The sequence below is a fragment of the Columba livia genome, chromosome 10 (genome assembly GCF_036013475.1).
Source record: "Columba livia isolate bColLiv1 breed racing homer chromosome 10, bColLiv1.pat.W.v2, whole genome shotgun sequence".
Classification (NCBI taxonomy): domain Eukaryota; kingdom Metazoa; phylum Chordata; class Aves; order Columbiformes; family Columbidae; genus Columba; species Columba livia.
The window spans coordinates 774,036-789,920 of NC_088611.1; the positions used below are offsets into that span (position 1 = coordinate 774,036).

The 15,885-nt window shown below is 39.8% G+C and overlaps 1 protein-coding gene across 20 annotated transcripts in view; it reads left to right on the forward strand.

Annotated features, from left to right (window-relative positions):
- Positions 1-15,885, forward strand: part of ATG7 (autophagy related 7) — a 114,094-nt gene that overhangs the window by 22,137 nt on the left and 76,072 nt on the right. For 17 of the 20 annotated variants that reach the window (XR_010474969.1, XR_010474970.1, XR_010474971.1 and 14 more), the window contains 4 exons: positions 4,029-4,232; positions 4,482-4,597; positions 5,330-5,405; positions 7,304-7,384. Coding sequence is in view for 12 of the 20 variants with exons in the window: in XM_065074818.1 (XP_064930890.1) it covers positions 4,029-4,232; positions 4,482-4,597; positions 5,330-5,405; positions 7,304-7,384 (477 nt within the window). In the remaining 8 variants the exon portion in view is untranslated. Of the gene's footprint in view, positions 1-4,028; positions 4,233-4,481; positions 4,598-5,329; positions 5,406-7,303; positions 7,385-15,173; positions 15,415-15,885 lie in introns of those variants that run through there. The other 3 variants (XR_010474973.1, XM_065074825.1, XM_065074822.1) reach the window with 3 other exon arrangements.

Sequence of the window (15,885 nt, forward strand, 5' to 3'; positions counted from 1 at the left end):
TGTTCGTATTCATTACCAAATATCCTATACAGTAGAAAGAAGAGAGAATGCAGATTTGTGCTATTTGCAAACTAGTTTTATGTTATAAATTCTAAGTAGATTTTTCCTTCTCCTGAAGTTCATGTTAGTCTGAACTTAACTACATTCCCCCTGCACCTGCTTTGCAAGCAGGTTTTTTCAAGATTAAATAGTTATCTCCTTTATTTTTTTTTTTAAGCCAAAGTCTTACATTTTTTTTCTTTCCTTATTTTAAGTATATTTCTGACCCTGAGCAATAGGCTTCTGTGTTTTTGTAGTTCAAATGGATTTCTGTGTGCCAATGAACCACAGTGCCAGTGACATATCAGTGTGTCCCTTTAGTGCCAGGTTCACTGAAGTACCGTTTCAGGTGTCATTGAGTGTATGTCACTTCATAACTTCACAAGTTCCTACTTAACCCCACTGTCTTTTCTGCAGTTTGCACCTGTGGTCTCTTAGTGATCTTTTCTCTGTTTAAAAACAGCACAAAAATTACATTAAAAGAGTAAGTTTGCAAAGCTGGCTATTGAAACTAGAAAGGTCCAGCCTGATATTTTGTATGATGGTTGGAAGTTGTAAGCAATATGTGCAGTTTTCTTTGCAGCTGCTCCTGTTTGGTACAGTCAGGAGGTTCAGTTGCTTTGTGACAGTTCTCTGATATTCAATGGCTTAGTGTGCCTGACTGCATCACAGTTATTTGATTGTCATAAGATCATTTTGATGTGAGGAGATGGAATCCTCTTTCACTTGAATAGGCACAGCACTGAAATCTCAAGGCAAACTGAAATGCTCAGTATCTGCTTTTCATTGTATTTCATGTTGATAAATATTCAGTGAGAGCTCTACTTCAAATGTGAGTTTGTATGACAGCTTCATCTTTGAAGTACTGCTGCAGTTTGGACCCCAAGGTCTTGAAACAGGGACACAGAAAATGAAGAACGCAGTGAGTGATAATCTGTGTGCAGTTCTCTCTAAGGGGTACATGGGTAGAAATAAGAGTTGGTTTCCCCACATAATCGTTAAGTGACCCTGGTGATTGTCAATCTTCCTGCTGTCCTTCCTCCCAAAACAAGTATCTTAGACAAATGCACAACTCCAGGGTTAAATCCCTGTGTCAGATCACAGAATCCCAGAATGTCAGCGATTGGAAGGGACCTCAAAAGATCGTCCAGTCCCCTTGCTGGAGCAGGAACACCCAGATAAGGTTACACAGGAAGGTGTCCAGTGGGGTTTTGATTGTCTCCAGAGTAGGAGACTCCACAACCTCCCTGGGCAGCCTGGGCCAGGCTGTGTCACCCTTACTGAGAAGAAGTTTCTTCTCAAATTTAAGTGGAACCTCTTGTATTCCAGTTTGAACCCATTGCCCCTTGTCCTACCATTGGTTGTCACCAGAAGAGCCTGGCTCCATCCTCCTGGCACTCCCCCTTTCCATCTTGATCCCCATGAATGAGTCACCCCTCAGTCTCCTCTTGTCCAGCTCCAGAGCCCCAGCTCCCTCAGCCTTTCCTCACACGGGAGATGCTCCACTCCCTTCAGCATCTTGGTGGCTGCGCTGGACTCTCTCCAGCAGTTCCCTGTCCTGCTGGAGCTGAGGGGCCACAACTGGACACAATATTCCAGGTGTGGTCTCCCCAGGGCAGAGCAGAGGGGCAGGAGAACCTCTCTGACCTACTGACCACCCCCTTCTAACCCACCCCAGGTACCATTGGCTTCCTGGCCACAAGGGCCCAGTGCTGGCTCATGGTCACCCTGCTGTCCCCAGGACCCCCAGGTCCCTTTCCCCTACACTGCTCCCTAATAGGTCATTCCTCAACTTACACTGGAACCTGGGGTTGTTCCTGCCCAGATTCAAGACTCTACACTTGCCCTTGTTCTATTTCATTAAATTTCTCCCCGCCCAGCTCTCCAGCCTGTCCAGGTCTCTGATGGCAGCACAGCTTCCAGTGTCACCACTCCTCCCAGCTCGGTGTCATCAGCAAACTTGCTGACAGTCACTCTGTTCCCTCGTCCAAGTAATTGATGAATATATTGAATAATACCGGCCCCAGCACTGCCCCCTGAGGCACTGCACTGGATACAGGCCTCGACTGGACTCTGCCCCATTGACCATGGCTCTCTGGTTTCTTCCCTTCAGCCAGTTCGCAGTCACCTCACTACCCGCTCATCCAGACCGCAGTCCCTCAGTTTAGCTGTGAGGATGCTGTGGGACACTGTGTAAAATGCCTTACTCACGTCAAGGTAGACCACGTCCAATGCTGTGCCATCATCCATCCATCTTGTTATGTCCTCGTAAAAGTCAATGAGGTTGGTCAAGCACGACTTCTCCTTGGTGAAGCCGTGTTGACTGCCCCTAGTGACCCTCTTATCCTTGATAGGCCTTGAGATGGCACCAAGACCATCTGTTCCTGCTGAGCACTAGAACTTTTACGATTTTGCTTTTTTTCGTTTTTAATCATGTGCCGATGATATACTTTTCCATAGGCTCTTTATCAAAAACTTTTTTTTTAAGTGTCCGGCAGTTAGATTCAAATTGTTGGTGGGCAATAAACTGAAGAGAGAAGCGGGAAGTGTTGAGCGATGTTATTAATTTCTGATAATACCAGCTGTACCATGTCACTCAGATTTTGAAAACGGAATAATGTCTTCAGGTGTTACAAGGCGATATAGTGAGAAGATGTTGCCTTTTAATTGTTTGCTGTAGGCTTGGCTGTGCTACCACAGATCCAACAGCATCGTTCTACTTTAGGACTGAGAAAAGAATAAACTACAAGAAGGTTGGAAGTGAATATCCACAAATTACTTGAAATACCAAGAATGATGATGAAACTCAGAGGCTTACTAGTTAAGATGGCTAATTCTTGACAACCTCCCTCAAAGTCCCTCTTTTGTATAGTTCCTGGTTATAAGAATGGAAAATGCCAAACTGCTGCAGTCTAAAATAGCTTCTTATGAAGCAGTATGATATCTTCCTTTATATTTTACTGGCTACGGATATTATTGTATAACTGGTTTTGCCTTTTGCTGTATCTAAATCATTGCCGTTTAGTAAAATCTGCTAGTTTAAGTATTGGGTTTATGATATTTTGATTTTAACATATATAGTTTCATCTTGCTCATAAGCACTTGTCACAAACCGAAGAGGGAAAAGGCTGACAGTGTCACCGTGGCCACAGCTGCTTCTGCTCCCCGTGTGACTAAACAGATGCATATGAAGACCATAAGTAATCCTTAATTGCTTTCCTCACTGAGCAGAATTTGTTTTGGATAACAGACTTGCATTTAATTGCTTTGTCACATGGGAGTATTTAGTGAGTTATATTTCAAACCACGGTGAACTGAGAAGGCTTTACGTAGAATTTCAAATGACATTAATACTTGTTATTGATAGCCACTGTTGCACTTAAATGCCACTTGGAATATTTTAGCCCTTAGAGAATATGGCTATACAGAATATGCAGCAAACTTGAAAATCAGTTCTGAGCTGGAACCAAAATAAGTTTTCCAATAATGATACTAATAGTTGTATGAATATTTGGCCAAAATTGGACTAATAATTGTATTAATATTATGCCAAGTTTGGATATATGGTTGTTAATTCATTTCAGTGCATAGCACCTTCAGTAACTTTAGACATTGATTGTTAGTTGATGTGAACCTCGCAACAGATGTAACAGATGTTAAACTGGCCAGCAAGTGTGCATGGGTTTGTGTAACAAATAGAGAGAGTTGATAATTTATATCATATTTCCTTGAAAGACACACAAAAAGGTAATGGCTTGTGGATTTTGAAACTGACTTTTTGTTTCGGTTTTGTTTTTTCTAAATGCTATAGAACTGGAATTCTGTACCTAACAGAAAATCTGTTGGGTTATAGATATGCACTTAATAGGTTGATCATCCATTTACAGCATCTGGGTTTTTTTTGACATTTACAGTAAACAAAACATTCAGGCCCTTTTTTTCCCCTTCATCTCACTTAAAATCTGTTGTTCTCTCTTTATTGTTCACAGTTGGTCATCAATGCTGCATTGGGATTTGACACATTTGTTGTTATGAGACATGGACTAAAGAAACCAAGACAGCAAGAATCCGTTGATTCAAGTTTCAACAATGACTCTGGTTCTTCTGATCTTTTGGGATCATCACTTTTTTCAAATATCCCTGGCTATAAACTGGGTTGCTACTTCTGCAATGATGTTGTGGCACCAGGCGATGTGAGTAGAACCTTACGCAAAGGGTGATTATATATCTCTTTTGTTGTGACTTGAATTTTTATTTCCTTTAACGGGTGTTTCGTAAAGGGATTTGTATTTTGTTGATACACTTAGGATTAAGAAATAGCTCATCTTTTATTCAGAAGATCAAATAAATTAATGTTGCAGAGCTAAAGATGTTTTGTATGCTTGGGCAGCTACTTACTTTTGAGTTATTTTTCTTTCCTTTAGAATTGTCTGTCTTTGTAGTCCACCAGGGATCGGACACTGGATCAGCAGTGCACAGTCAGTCGACCTGGACTGGCCATGATAGCTGGAGCGCTGGCAGTGGAATTGATGGTGTCTGTTTTACAGCATCCAGAAGGGTGAGTCAGTTCTGGATTGCTGCTCTCTGAGAAAGAAGATTTATTTAGTATAACCTTCCGGGAGAAGAAGGATGAAGTACACATCAACTAGGACGATTTTGTGAGGTGTAATGTTGCCTGTAAATTAATGTAAAATATAGGTCGTATCTCCTATATTACTGTAATTTAACAGTCTTGAAGAATGAACCGATTAATCAAATTCAAAGTTTTTATCTTGGGAACTGGGAGTTTTCTTTCTTTCTGAGAATAAACAAAGTAAAAAAGTACTGATAATATTTCAGAAGAAGGAAGTATTCCTGTTAGTGGATATGGCATTCCTTTGCTCAGGAGAGTGTTTGAGTGTAATGAGGAGCTACCATAACTGCTTTTGTCACATGAAGGGCGTCAAGATAAGCCACATACTGCAAAATCTTGATTAAGTGGGACTGATACAGAAATTACTCTGAAATTCTGTAATCTGAAATTTAGGCTTGTTTCCTGTCTTTAAAATCTGTGAAAGAGGATGTGAGTTAGGAATTGGACATTAGTATGTTACAGGTCTCTGAGACTGATTCTGAAAAAGGGGTTTTGTATTCCCATGCTGAATCTTAATTACCGTCTAACAGATTTTCCAGATAGGTTCATTTCCAGATTCTAAACATGAAGCTGTCACAAAATGTCTTGAAGCTTGCTGGAAATTTTAACTTTTCAGTATGTTGTCTTGTTCTAATTTTCCTTCTTGGCTTTTGGCAGTGGTTATGCTGTGGCCAGCAGTAGTGACGACAGAATGAATGAACCACCTACTTCTCTTGGACTTGTTCCTCATCAGGTAAATAACTTGTGAGTAAATGCTTTTGTCTGGAAGCTGGGAACTGGTGTAAGGCAAACATCACAAACTTTGCCTCCTTAACAAAAACATGCTCTAGGCTGATTCCATTCCCTAAAGGACTGACTCTCACCCAGGCCCAAGGCGTTGTGTTCCTGGCATTGTGTCTGTCCTCTTGTGGACACACAATTCTTGCTACCTACTTAGCAGGAATTTCTTTGGAGCAGACAGTATGTGACTAAGGCAACACTGACAGTTCTGGTCCCCATCAGAGCTGACAATATAAGCATCTCAAAGTTGCTTTCGTTCACTTTTTAAATCCTTTCTGAGTGTGAAAAAAAAAAAAATAAAATTCAAATCCAGGTGACTCACAATTACCGTAGTTCTCCAAAATGTTCGTCTGTTTCTGGTGTGATACAGCGCTCTTTATTCTTCTGCTCAACCCAGACTCCAGTCACAAATGTGTTAAGGATACCATTTTTCATCCTGCTAGACAGACTTTTGTCCTTCAAAAAACTGCCGGCTGATCTTATCTCATAATCACATCCCCTGTGATATTATCATTGGGGACTAAAAGTATTCTGTGCCTCTTTCTCTGTGTTGCTTATCTGAGAGAATCTCTTTGGATGCTTGTTATGTACCCCTATATGATTTTAGTTGCATTGTTTTTCTGCTTTGGGCTATGCTTTGAGATACAATCTGTAGCAAATATGCATTTCCATCAGAAAACTTTTCACTGAATTATCGCATCTGTCAACCCTATAGCTGTTTTCACTTTTACATTTAGTGACTATCACGAATGTTTTCTCTTTAGACGTTCTAACTCAAGTATAATTTTAGTAGGTACAAAATGAAAATAGGCAGGTTTTTTTCAGCTGTTGTGACATCCTTTTACAAGCCGTGGGTTTCTCCCAGCAGTCACCCATCTAATCCACCCAGCGAGTGCAATATTCTTCCCAAGGGTCTAGAAGTAACTCTTACTTTCTGGTGGGTTTTTTTCGTGGTGTTCTTTGTTTGATTAGCCCACTTATGTGAAAGAAGAATTGTAATTAATTAAGCCAGCATTCCTCTTTATTAGAATCATAGTATCATTTAGGTTGGAAGAGACCCCCAAGATCATTGAGTCCAGCCGTAACAACCATTAAGAAGGTGTTCCTTTGCGGGTAATAAACGTTGCACACTCGTAGTCTTAGTCTGTCAGAAGTAAATTTAGTTTATTTCCAAGAGGTGTCTTGGTGTTCCTAGGATAACAGAAATATGAAACAACGTGGTATCAGGAGGACTTGATCTTCTTGTTTTCTTTTCCTGGCTGTGAGTTTTGTTTGAAGATGACTGTATTTTTTTTATTCTAACATTATGTGTGGCTTGGTGTTTCTGCAAAAATACCTTAGTGTTAATACTGCTACTGGCTTCTGAGGTTTATGAGCGTTCACAGTCGAAATGACCAATCCCTGCTCCAAAGGGTTTTCACTGCAACCTCTGTTACCAGGAACAATGGTCTGGAATTTCAATAGTACATATCAGTAGTATTGTATTAACAACACAGTTTAGAGATGTATGAGAGTTAATTTTTCAGATTATACGTTATAGAGATGGGGGAAAAAAGGTGTTTAACTGCTTATACCATGGCTGTTTTTTGATGAAACTTTGCAATTAGAGAGGTCAAACTCCAGGTGGTGCTGTGCCTCTGTGTTTAAATAGTGTTGCATTTAGACAGTTGTGCCATCCTTTGTATATAGAAAACCAGTAACGTACATTGAGTATAGATCTATTACAGGTATTATTGGGAGACGCTGTTTTATCTTTGTAGTTTTATTGAATGTATGTGTCCAGTTCATGTCGAATTTTGGATATGTTTTTTGTAAGTATAAAATAGGATTGTCATTCTTTTCATCTTCCAGATCCGTGGATTTTTGTCAAGATTTGATAATGTTCTTCCGGTCAGCCTGGCATTTGATAAGTGCACAGCCTGTTCAACCAAAGTGAGTCTGAGTTTGTCTGTACTTTGTTTACATGTACAGAGTGGTCTCACTCTAGGTCAGTCTTGGGGTGCTGAGGACTGCGTTGTACTTCACATTTTGTCTTTCTTAGGGCTTGGAATCTGTGTTCTCACTTCAGCTAAAGTTCTTTTGCCCTCATCCCCTTCTTTTTTAGCTGGTTTCTGGATTTCTTTGGCAATACCTATTAGCATGCTGTCTCCACATAAACATTGTAGTCAGCTGAAGAAGCCAGGCAGAGATTAGGGCCGACACTTTTCAGAAAAGTTTATCACATAAATGCTGTCAATATATTTTAGCTTTGTAGGAAGGAATGAAATTGCTATTGTCTTTAGTTCTTTAAATTGTTTCTGATGTATAAATGTATCTTGTTAGCTTTCTTGAACTTGGTATCACTACAGATATGTGAAGTTGTCTAAATTTCTGTTTTACGATACAAAAAAAACCACATAAGGAACACTTAAGAAAAAAAAAAACCAACTTCCATAACATTTCTGTATTGAAGAGGCTGATTCATTTTGGTGCTGGTGTTGACAGTCCTGAGTCACCTCATGGACTTCCAGCTGTTGTTGGGGCTGAGCTGAGTCTTGCCAGAACACTCGTGTCCGAGAGAGGCCTCCGCGTCAGTCCCGCGTTGTTTGCTGTGCCGTGGCCTTGGAAAGTTCTTTCTCTGGCAAGTTTTCTATGGCCGTGTCACGCAAGTTGAAGAAGTTTTGACTGGGATATCTCAATATGAAGATTCAGAGATTGACTCATGATTTGGACTACTTGAGAGTGCCATTAATTTAGTTCACTTTTATGTTCCTTGAGACTTACTGCAAGAAGTTCCCTCGGCTCTTTTCACTGCACTTATCCTTCTTTCGAACAGCCATCAAAATCTCTTGAGGCACTGTCATTGTTTTTTTGAGGGCTTGCACAATTTCTTTTTCTACAATATTCCTTTTATTTCTCCAGGCTGTCTGGACACATTTGATGGTTTTTGAAGGACTATTAATGTCCATTTTCTCCTCAAAAGTAGAAACACTAAACTTCTGTTATTTTTAGAAACATATATCTACCGTCTTGAATAGCTGAAATCTCAGCAGTAGCTGAAACTTTATGATGGTGGAGCCTGAGAATTTTAACAGTTAGAATAAGCTTTTTTTTGCTTTTTATCTCCCATCCAGGATGTATTGATACATAAAAATAACAAAAACATACATTGCTGTAGATAAACTAAATGCAGGTATCAATTTTTTGTCAGCAAATCATTTCCTCTTGGAGGTCATTTTAAGAGAGCCCTGTTTTACATAAACAGACTTGATGATTTAATAAAAACTGCCTTGGACTTTAGCAGCTGTGCTATTCCCAGAGAGATCACTTTTCATGTGGTTTGGGTATTAAATTACTTCTCTGCTGAAAAGGTTGCTTCATCTGCGCGTGTATTTCCTTACAGTAGAAACACAGCGTTTGTTTACTTTGCTAACTTTGTATTTATTAGCATAAGAGTATGTCACCCTGTATTACCTGGAAATCTGATGCTAATACTTTGAAATGACAAATCCAATTTCAATTTGTCTTTTTTTAGCGCAGCGATTTAGCATAATTTCATCCTGATATGTCAGATTTAGTGTAGATTCAAACTTTTACCATAGGAGAGAAATGGCTTTTCTGATGTAATTGAATTTGCTGGTACCTTATTCCTTTTCTTACGTCAGCGTTCTCTTTTTTGAGCTCTTGTCACTCCCTAACTCTTAAAACATAAAACTAATGGATTAGGAACTTAAAAAAAAAAAAAATCCAGTACAGCTGGATGACTGAGGAGAAGCTGCTAATGATCTGCGTGTTTGGAGATCAGATTCCATTGCGACTCATAAGTCATGATTTCATTCCTCTGGTTTTGAAGCCGAAGAGCCCAGACGTCCAAGCAGCCAGTTACTCCTTACCCAGAATTGTCCTCCACAGGCCACGCGCCAGAGAAACTTAGGAATTTTGGGATGGTCGCAGCAGGAAACCGATCTATTTTTATTCTGGGCCAAATCGTCCTTGTATGATTCCCCCTCTGTCTTATTCTGGGTCTGCACAAGCATGTGCTGGGCTGGAAAGAATCCTCTTGCGGAGCAGCGGCAGGGGTCTGAGGAGCAGGGTGGGCTCTTGTGATGCTCTTCCTCTTCCAGGCTAAACTCGTGCTGTTAGGAGAGGGGAGAGTCCAAAGTTCTTTAGTATAGGTCGTTCTTTGTAATAAACTTCTTTACTTACAGAACAAGAATGTTAAGCTTATTACTTACCGTGCCGATTAATCTGCCTGTTTGCCCTGTTGGGAGCAAAATGAGGATGTTTTCTCATAATATTATGGTGAAAAGCATTATAAACCTGTGGATAAGTAGAGTGGTCCTGATGCTGTACTACCCGATCCTTGCAAGCAACTGGCTGTAGCCTTGAAACACAAATGTTAAAATACTTATCGTTCTTAATGCAAAACTGATAGTGTTTATATTTTAATGACAGTAATGAAAATTTTACTGTCACTGTTCCTCCCTCTTCCTTGCACATCATGGAATGAACCAGGAGACCTTGTAGGTTCAGAGCTTAATCTCGGAAAAGATTTTTGCTTCTAACCAACTTGGATATACGTGTCCCCTCTTTTTTTATATCTAGCTTACATTATATCTAGCTTACACGTCTTATTTCCTCCAGAACTTGGATTTGTGGTAGCCTATTTTCCTTAAAGATACTGCTCTCCTTCCCCCACTAAAATTGTTCTGGTGTTTAATTGTCTTCATTATTAAAAAAAAAAGGATGCATAATTATCTCTTCTAATTTTCAAGTTCTTTCTCAACTTTCTGTTCAGTGTGCTGCATAAGTCGTAGCTTTTTAACCACTGAGTAATTGTACTGATTTACCTTTAAATGTTTTTCAGTTTCATTGCGTTTCATGAAGGGGTAGACGCCACGATCCGGGATGGTATTCTAGACACTGTGTTACAGTTTCTGTTTTCAGTCAAGATATTTCCTTATGCATGCAGATGTTTTCTCTTTATAACATCCCAGGAATACATTAGATGCTTTTGCTGTGACATTTACTACGTGCCTGTATTGTGTAAGTTATTTATGAGTGTTTCAGTTTTGAAATCTATCATCATGTAGACATAACAATGCTTTTATTGTTCTCATCTGCTAACTGCTCTGCGGGCATTCTTATTTTAAATGGTTCCGATCAGTTATGACAGTAATGCGCAGTATTCACTAACTTACTGAGCTTTTTCACTTGAGATGGTTCTAATTTTGATTCCAGCAAGACCCTTCATATTTGTTCGACCTGCATTGAAAAACTTTCCTATTTGCTTTCTCCCAGTGACAGCATGTTGTAAGATCTGTCAGGGAAATTGTGCTGAATCTTTAAGTTATATATACATCTCTCAACTTAAATGTTGTGTTGACGGTAAATAGAGATGTATAAGTCATGGGGGTAAAAAAGTCTTGGTCTTTTCCTGTCCTTCAAAAGGCTCATTCTTACATAGTTGCAGAAGTGATGGGGGAAATGGGGAGGAATGTTTGTCCTTCAGGAACGAACACTGCAAAAATGTAAAAGAATGTTTAAAACGAGTTATTTCTGTAGCTGTGCTGTAGCATTAAGTCTATGTAACTGCGTCCAGGTATAACTTTCCTTATTTCCTGAATTTACATGTTAGCATTTGAAACTTCTACATACAGTGCACCCTCTGTATTAGTATTGGATAGATTTCATTCAGAATTAAAGAATGCATCATTAATATAGCTAGGCATACTTTCAGCATACTGAGTTAAATGTAATACTTTTCTTTCTCTTAAAGTGGCACAGAAAATTGCTTTATGATACGTGACTTACAGAAATTTATCACTTTTGGTTTTCCTCTGCAAAAACGTCATCTTAACTGGAGGGAGCAGGAGGCAGGATTATCTTGCTTGTAATTTTTGTAATCTCAGGCAGTCTTTACCTCTCTGGATATCAATTTTAAATTTAGTGAGAGGATTGAAATCATGTTTTCAAAATTAGTCACAGTGAGAGTGGTTTTACTGCTGATCACGTGAAAGACGTGCATTCCTGAAAATAACACCTGGTCTTACTATTTCAGAAATTGCATTACTATTGAAAAATTGAAGTACTATTGAATTTCTATTATAAAGTAAACAAAATAGATGTAAATATCCCATGTAAAATGATACTATCAGAAGGAAACTGATGTGTGCTAAGAAGGTCACGTCACACACTGAGAAGTGGTGACCGCGGTGATGTGACCATTACGATGGAATTTTTTTCCCTGAGAGGAAGGGTGAATGTGATCAAGAACCCCAGAAATCTTAACAGTAGCATTAACTTTAAGTATTATTCTATTTTACAAACAGAGGAAAGACTGTGGAATCAGCAGTGTGTTGAGTTTTGTGCACTGGGGGAGGTGGGGGTGTCTGTGTGAACAGGTAGATGATAATTGGAAAATGAAACATAAAAAAACCAACACCGCTACAATCTAATAAGGTGGGAAAGAGCTCATTATCTGTGTCCTATATCCAAAATGAAGTACATGATGTAAATGAAATACATGTAGTTCTTGTTACTCCTTGCGGAGTCCGTCGTAACAACTAGAAGCATCCCAGCGTGTCCCATGGGCAGCCAGGCCAAAGCATCTGCCTTGGACACAACTGCTCCACAGTGAGGTGCACAGGGAAGGACACAATGTGCGTATGTTTGTTCTTAAATCATTACCGAAATTCAGCAAGCAGGTTGACGTTCCCGTGAGTTAGCACTGCTGTGACCAGACTGGAAGAGTTAGAAATGAGGAATGTTTTCCACCGTTTATTTGGAGTAATAGGATGCAGGTTTATTGATGTTTTATAGAGAACATGAGTTCTTGACACCAAACACCTTCCCAAAGTCAACAGAAGGAAGGATTCAAAATTTGATGCTGGATCTTATGTTACTGAAGAGAAGCAACGTTGTTTAAAAATTCAGTCAGATCACAAGCAGGATGGTTGGAAAGGTGAGGCCGGGCGGGTGTGGGCAGTGGTCACTGGTCCTCTGCTCCCTTCCCAGGCATCATGGTGCTAGAAATCAGCCTGCAGGAGCGGGTGTTTAGTTTTCTTTTTGACTAATCTCTCGTATTCCCTGTTGTAATTTAGTTGGAGTTACAGCAGGGACTGATTTCTTGCTGTGATTACTTACTGTTTTTCTCAAGGAGAAAAAAATAATCTGCTTCTCCACAACACATCAGTAATATGTTATTCCATTTTACCTTATGTTGTTAATGTATTTATCTACATTAAGAATTGACCCTGATCATAAAAGGAGATCAGGTTGGTCAGACAGGACCTGCCCCTCCTAAACCCATGCTGGCTGGGTCTGATCCCTTGTCCATCCTGAAGGTGCTGTGTGATTCCATTCAGGATGATCTGCTCCATAACCCTGCCAGGCACCGAGGTCAGGCTGACAGGCCTGTAGTTGCCAGGGTCAGCTCTGCAGACCTTTTTGTGGACTGGGGTAACATTGGCCAGTTTCCAATCATATGGGACCTCCCCAGTGAGCCAGGACTGTTGGGAGATGATGGAGAGCGGCTTGGCAAGTTCTTCTGCTAGCTCCCTCATCACCCTAGGATGGATCCCATCTGGTCCCATAGACTTGTGAGGATCAGACATTGAAGTGCTGGAGCGAGTCCAGAGAAGAGCAACAAGACTGGGGAAGGGACTTGAACATAAGACCTATGAGGAGAGGCTGAGGGAGCTGGGCTTGTTTAGTCTAGAGAAGAGGAGGCTTAGAGGTGACCTCATCACTCTCTAGAACTACCTGAAGGGAAGTTATAGCCAGGTGGGGATTGGTCTCTTCTCCCAGACAGTCAGCAATAGGACAAGGGGGCATGGGCTTAAACTCTGCCAGTGGAAATTTAGGCTGGAGATTAGAAAGCAATTCTTTGCAGAGAGAGTGGTCAGGCATTGGAATGGCTGCCCAGGGAGGTGCTGGACTCACCGGCCCTGGAGGTTTTTAAACTGAGATTGGCCATGGCACTTAGTGCCATGATCTAGTAAACGGACTAGAGTTGGACCAAGGGTTGGACTGGATGATCTCTGAGGTCTTTTCCAACCCAGTCCATTCTGTGATTCTGTGACACAGTTTATAAAAACTTAATGATCACTTTGTGTCTTGTGAGACTAAAACACCCACCCACATATTTTCACATGGGTGAGGATTTATTTTGCGTTCAGGGCTCTGAGAGGAAGACGCATTTTCAGAACTTCTGACTCCAGGACAAGGAAATCTGTGCCTCCCAGAAGCTGGCAGCTCTGTGTGCAGCTCAAAATGGTTGTTTGCAGTGTGGGTCTTTGCCACTGTATCGAAATGTTGAAATGTGGAGGTTTGCATCTTTCATGGTTTGCTGAGCAAAAACAGTTTTTATTACCCAGCCCCCTATGCTAAGATAATTATCTTTATTTTAGCCAATCCATTTGTCTTCATCATGTAAGACGACTTCTTCCTTAGCTATCTTAGTGAGTTTGAATCCAACTTGGCATATAACCTGAGTTTGAATAACAAAACAATATTCCTCCCCAAATCATTCTGGTTTGGGGTCTTGTCTCCATGACACCAGGGAGTAGATAACTAAGGCTGACAACAAAGTGTTTTCAGGAGCCTCTCTTCAGTATCATGTTCTTTGCAATGGAAGTTTTGAACTCTGCTTATTGAACGATCAAGAAGTTTTCTTGACAGGGCGAGAGAAAGAGGAAGGAGAATAAAAGAACAGAGAACATACAGTTCTCTGAAGCTTTATTCCATCTTCCCTTGGCTCCAGAAAATTGGCAATTCGGTTGTTATTACTTTTGGTTTCAGAATACTAGAGCTGCTAGGTTAAGAATCCATTTCTAGTAATAAGTAACACACTTTTGCCCTTCAGAGAAGAAAACAAATGACTTTGTTGTTTTGTACTTCTTTTATTTGGTGAATTTGTTACGTGTTTCCTGACGTTTGAGTGCAATAGCACGTTGACGTGTGCTGATGTGGCAGCGCACCGTGTCAGATAGCGGAAGCAAAGCTCCGTTGCAGAGAATGCCCGAATTTGGTCCAAGAAGCAGCTGGTGTTACTGACTGGTCCGTGGCGTTGACTGGTTTACTTGTCTCCAAGTTAAATAGCATTAAAGAAGAAAAACCATGTTCCAGTAATTGTTCAGTGATCTTACATGAGTGCAAGATATTATTGTAAGCAGTAGTGAGCGGGAGAGAGAACGGTGTATGAGGTCTATCTTAAATAGAAATCTCTATCTGAACTAAAAGAAAAACCAGAATTGTTTGAAGTGTTTAAGTGAAAATACATAACTCATACAATACAGTTTCTACACCATGAATAAAATTTAATTTCCCGTTTTTAAGTTTCAACAGCTTTAAAATACTGTTTTTAAGGGGAAGAAGAAACCTGCCATTGTAAAAAACATTTAATTCATATTTCTGACAGGTTGTATTTCAGTTGGATTTAAATTAGATTTCATGGGTCCTAGAGTTGTTTGGGTTTTTCAGTATTTTTTTCTTCTTCCAATTCAATTGCATTTTAACTACAATTAGTACAAAGTTAAAGGACTATCAATCAGCAGGAAAGAGAGAGCATCCACCACATTTTCAATATCTAGCTGTGTCTAGAATACTGCTTTTAATTATTTATTCTAATAACTTAATGCTGCCTTGTCATCTCTGTGAAGCTGGTACAGAATTCCGTTTGTGGCAGTAAAAACAAAGCTGAACTAAGCTAGTTTGATATAAAATATCTACTTGCTGACAGACTCTCCCGTAAGAATTGCAGAATCCAAGCTGGAGAATACTGAAGTGGATAACATTGAGGAGCGTGCAGTTGTGGTGATGTTACGATGATGTTCATCCTACTATTGCGGATTGTAGAAACAGTTCGGATCTGATTCTGTAGGTTTCTGGCTGGAACTCAAAAGGTCAGTTGTTTATTTTGCTGGATATGAGTAATTTGTAATTGTTCTTTTTACTTCCGTAAAGTTTTTGCATACTTGCAACCTAATGCCTTCTGTTCCCTTACTTTTTGTTCAGTTATTCTAAGGATTCGGTGCATATTCATCAAAGAAAATATAGACACAGTATACTTTGTGTCTGCCTAGATTTTTTATTTGTAAAGTGAGGAATCACTTTAAGGAAACAAAAAAAAAAGCTACATATTCCTGGCTGTAACATAATGATTTTCCATATTAGTGACTGTTAAAAAAGTCATTCAATATGTTGACATATTTAGTGCAGAAAATGAGACAAAATACTGGTTCGCATCAGTTATGTGCAAAGAATATTAATTGTCAATTATTAGAGTGTATATACAAAAAACTGAGATAGTGTGAAAAACTGGCAGGGTTATGTAAAGTTTTGAGTCTAAATCCCATGAATGAACATTGTCAGGTATGCAGGGTTATTGCTTGTATTTCAATTATGTTTTTGATCTCATGAGATTAAAGGGATGTGTGCTACATCTCTTCACA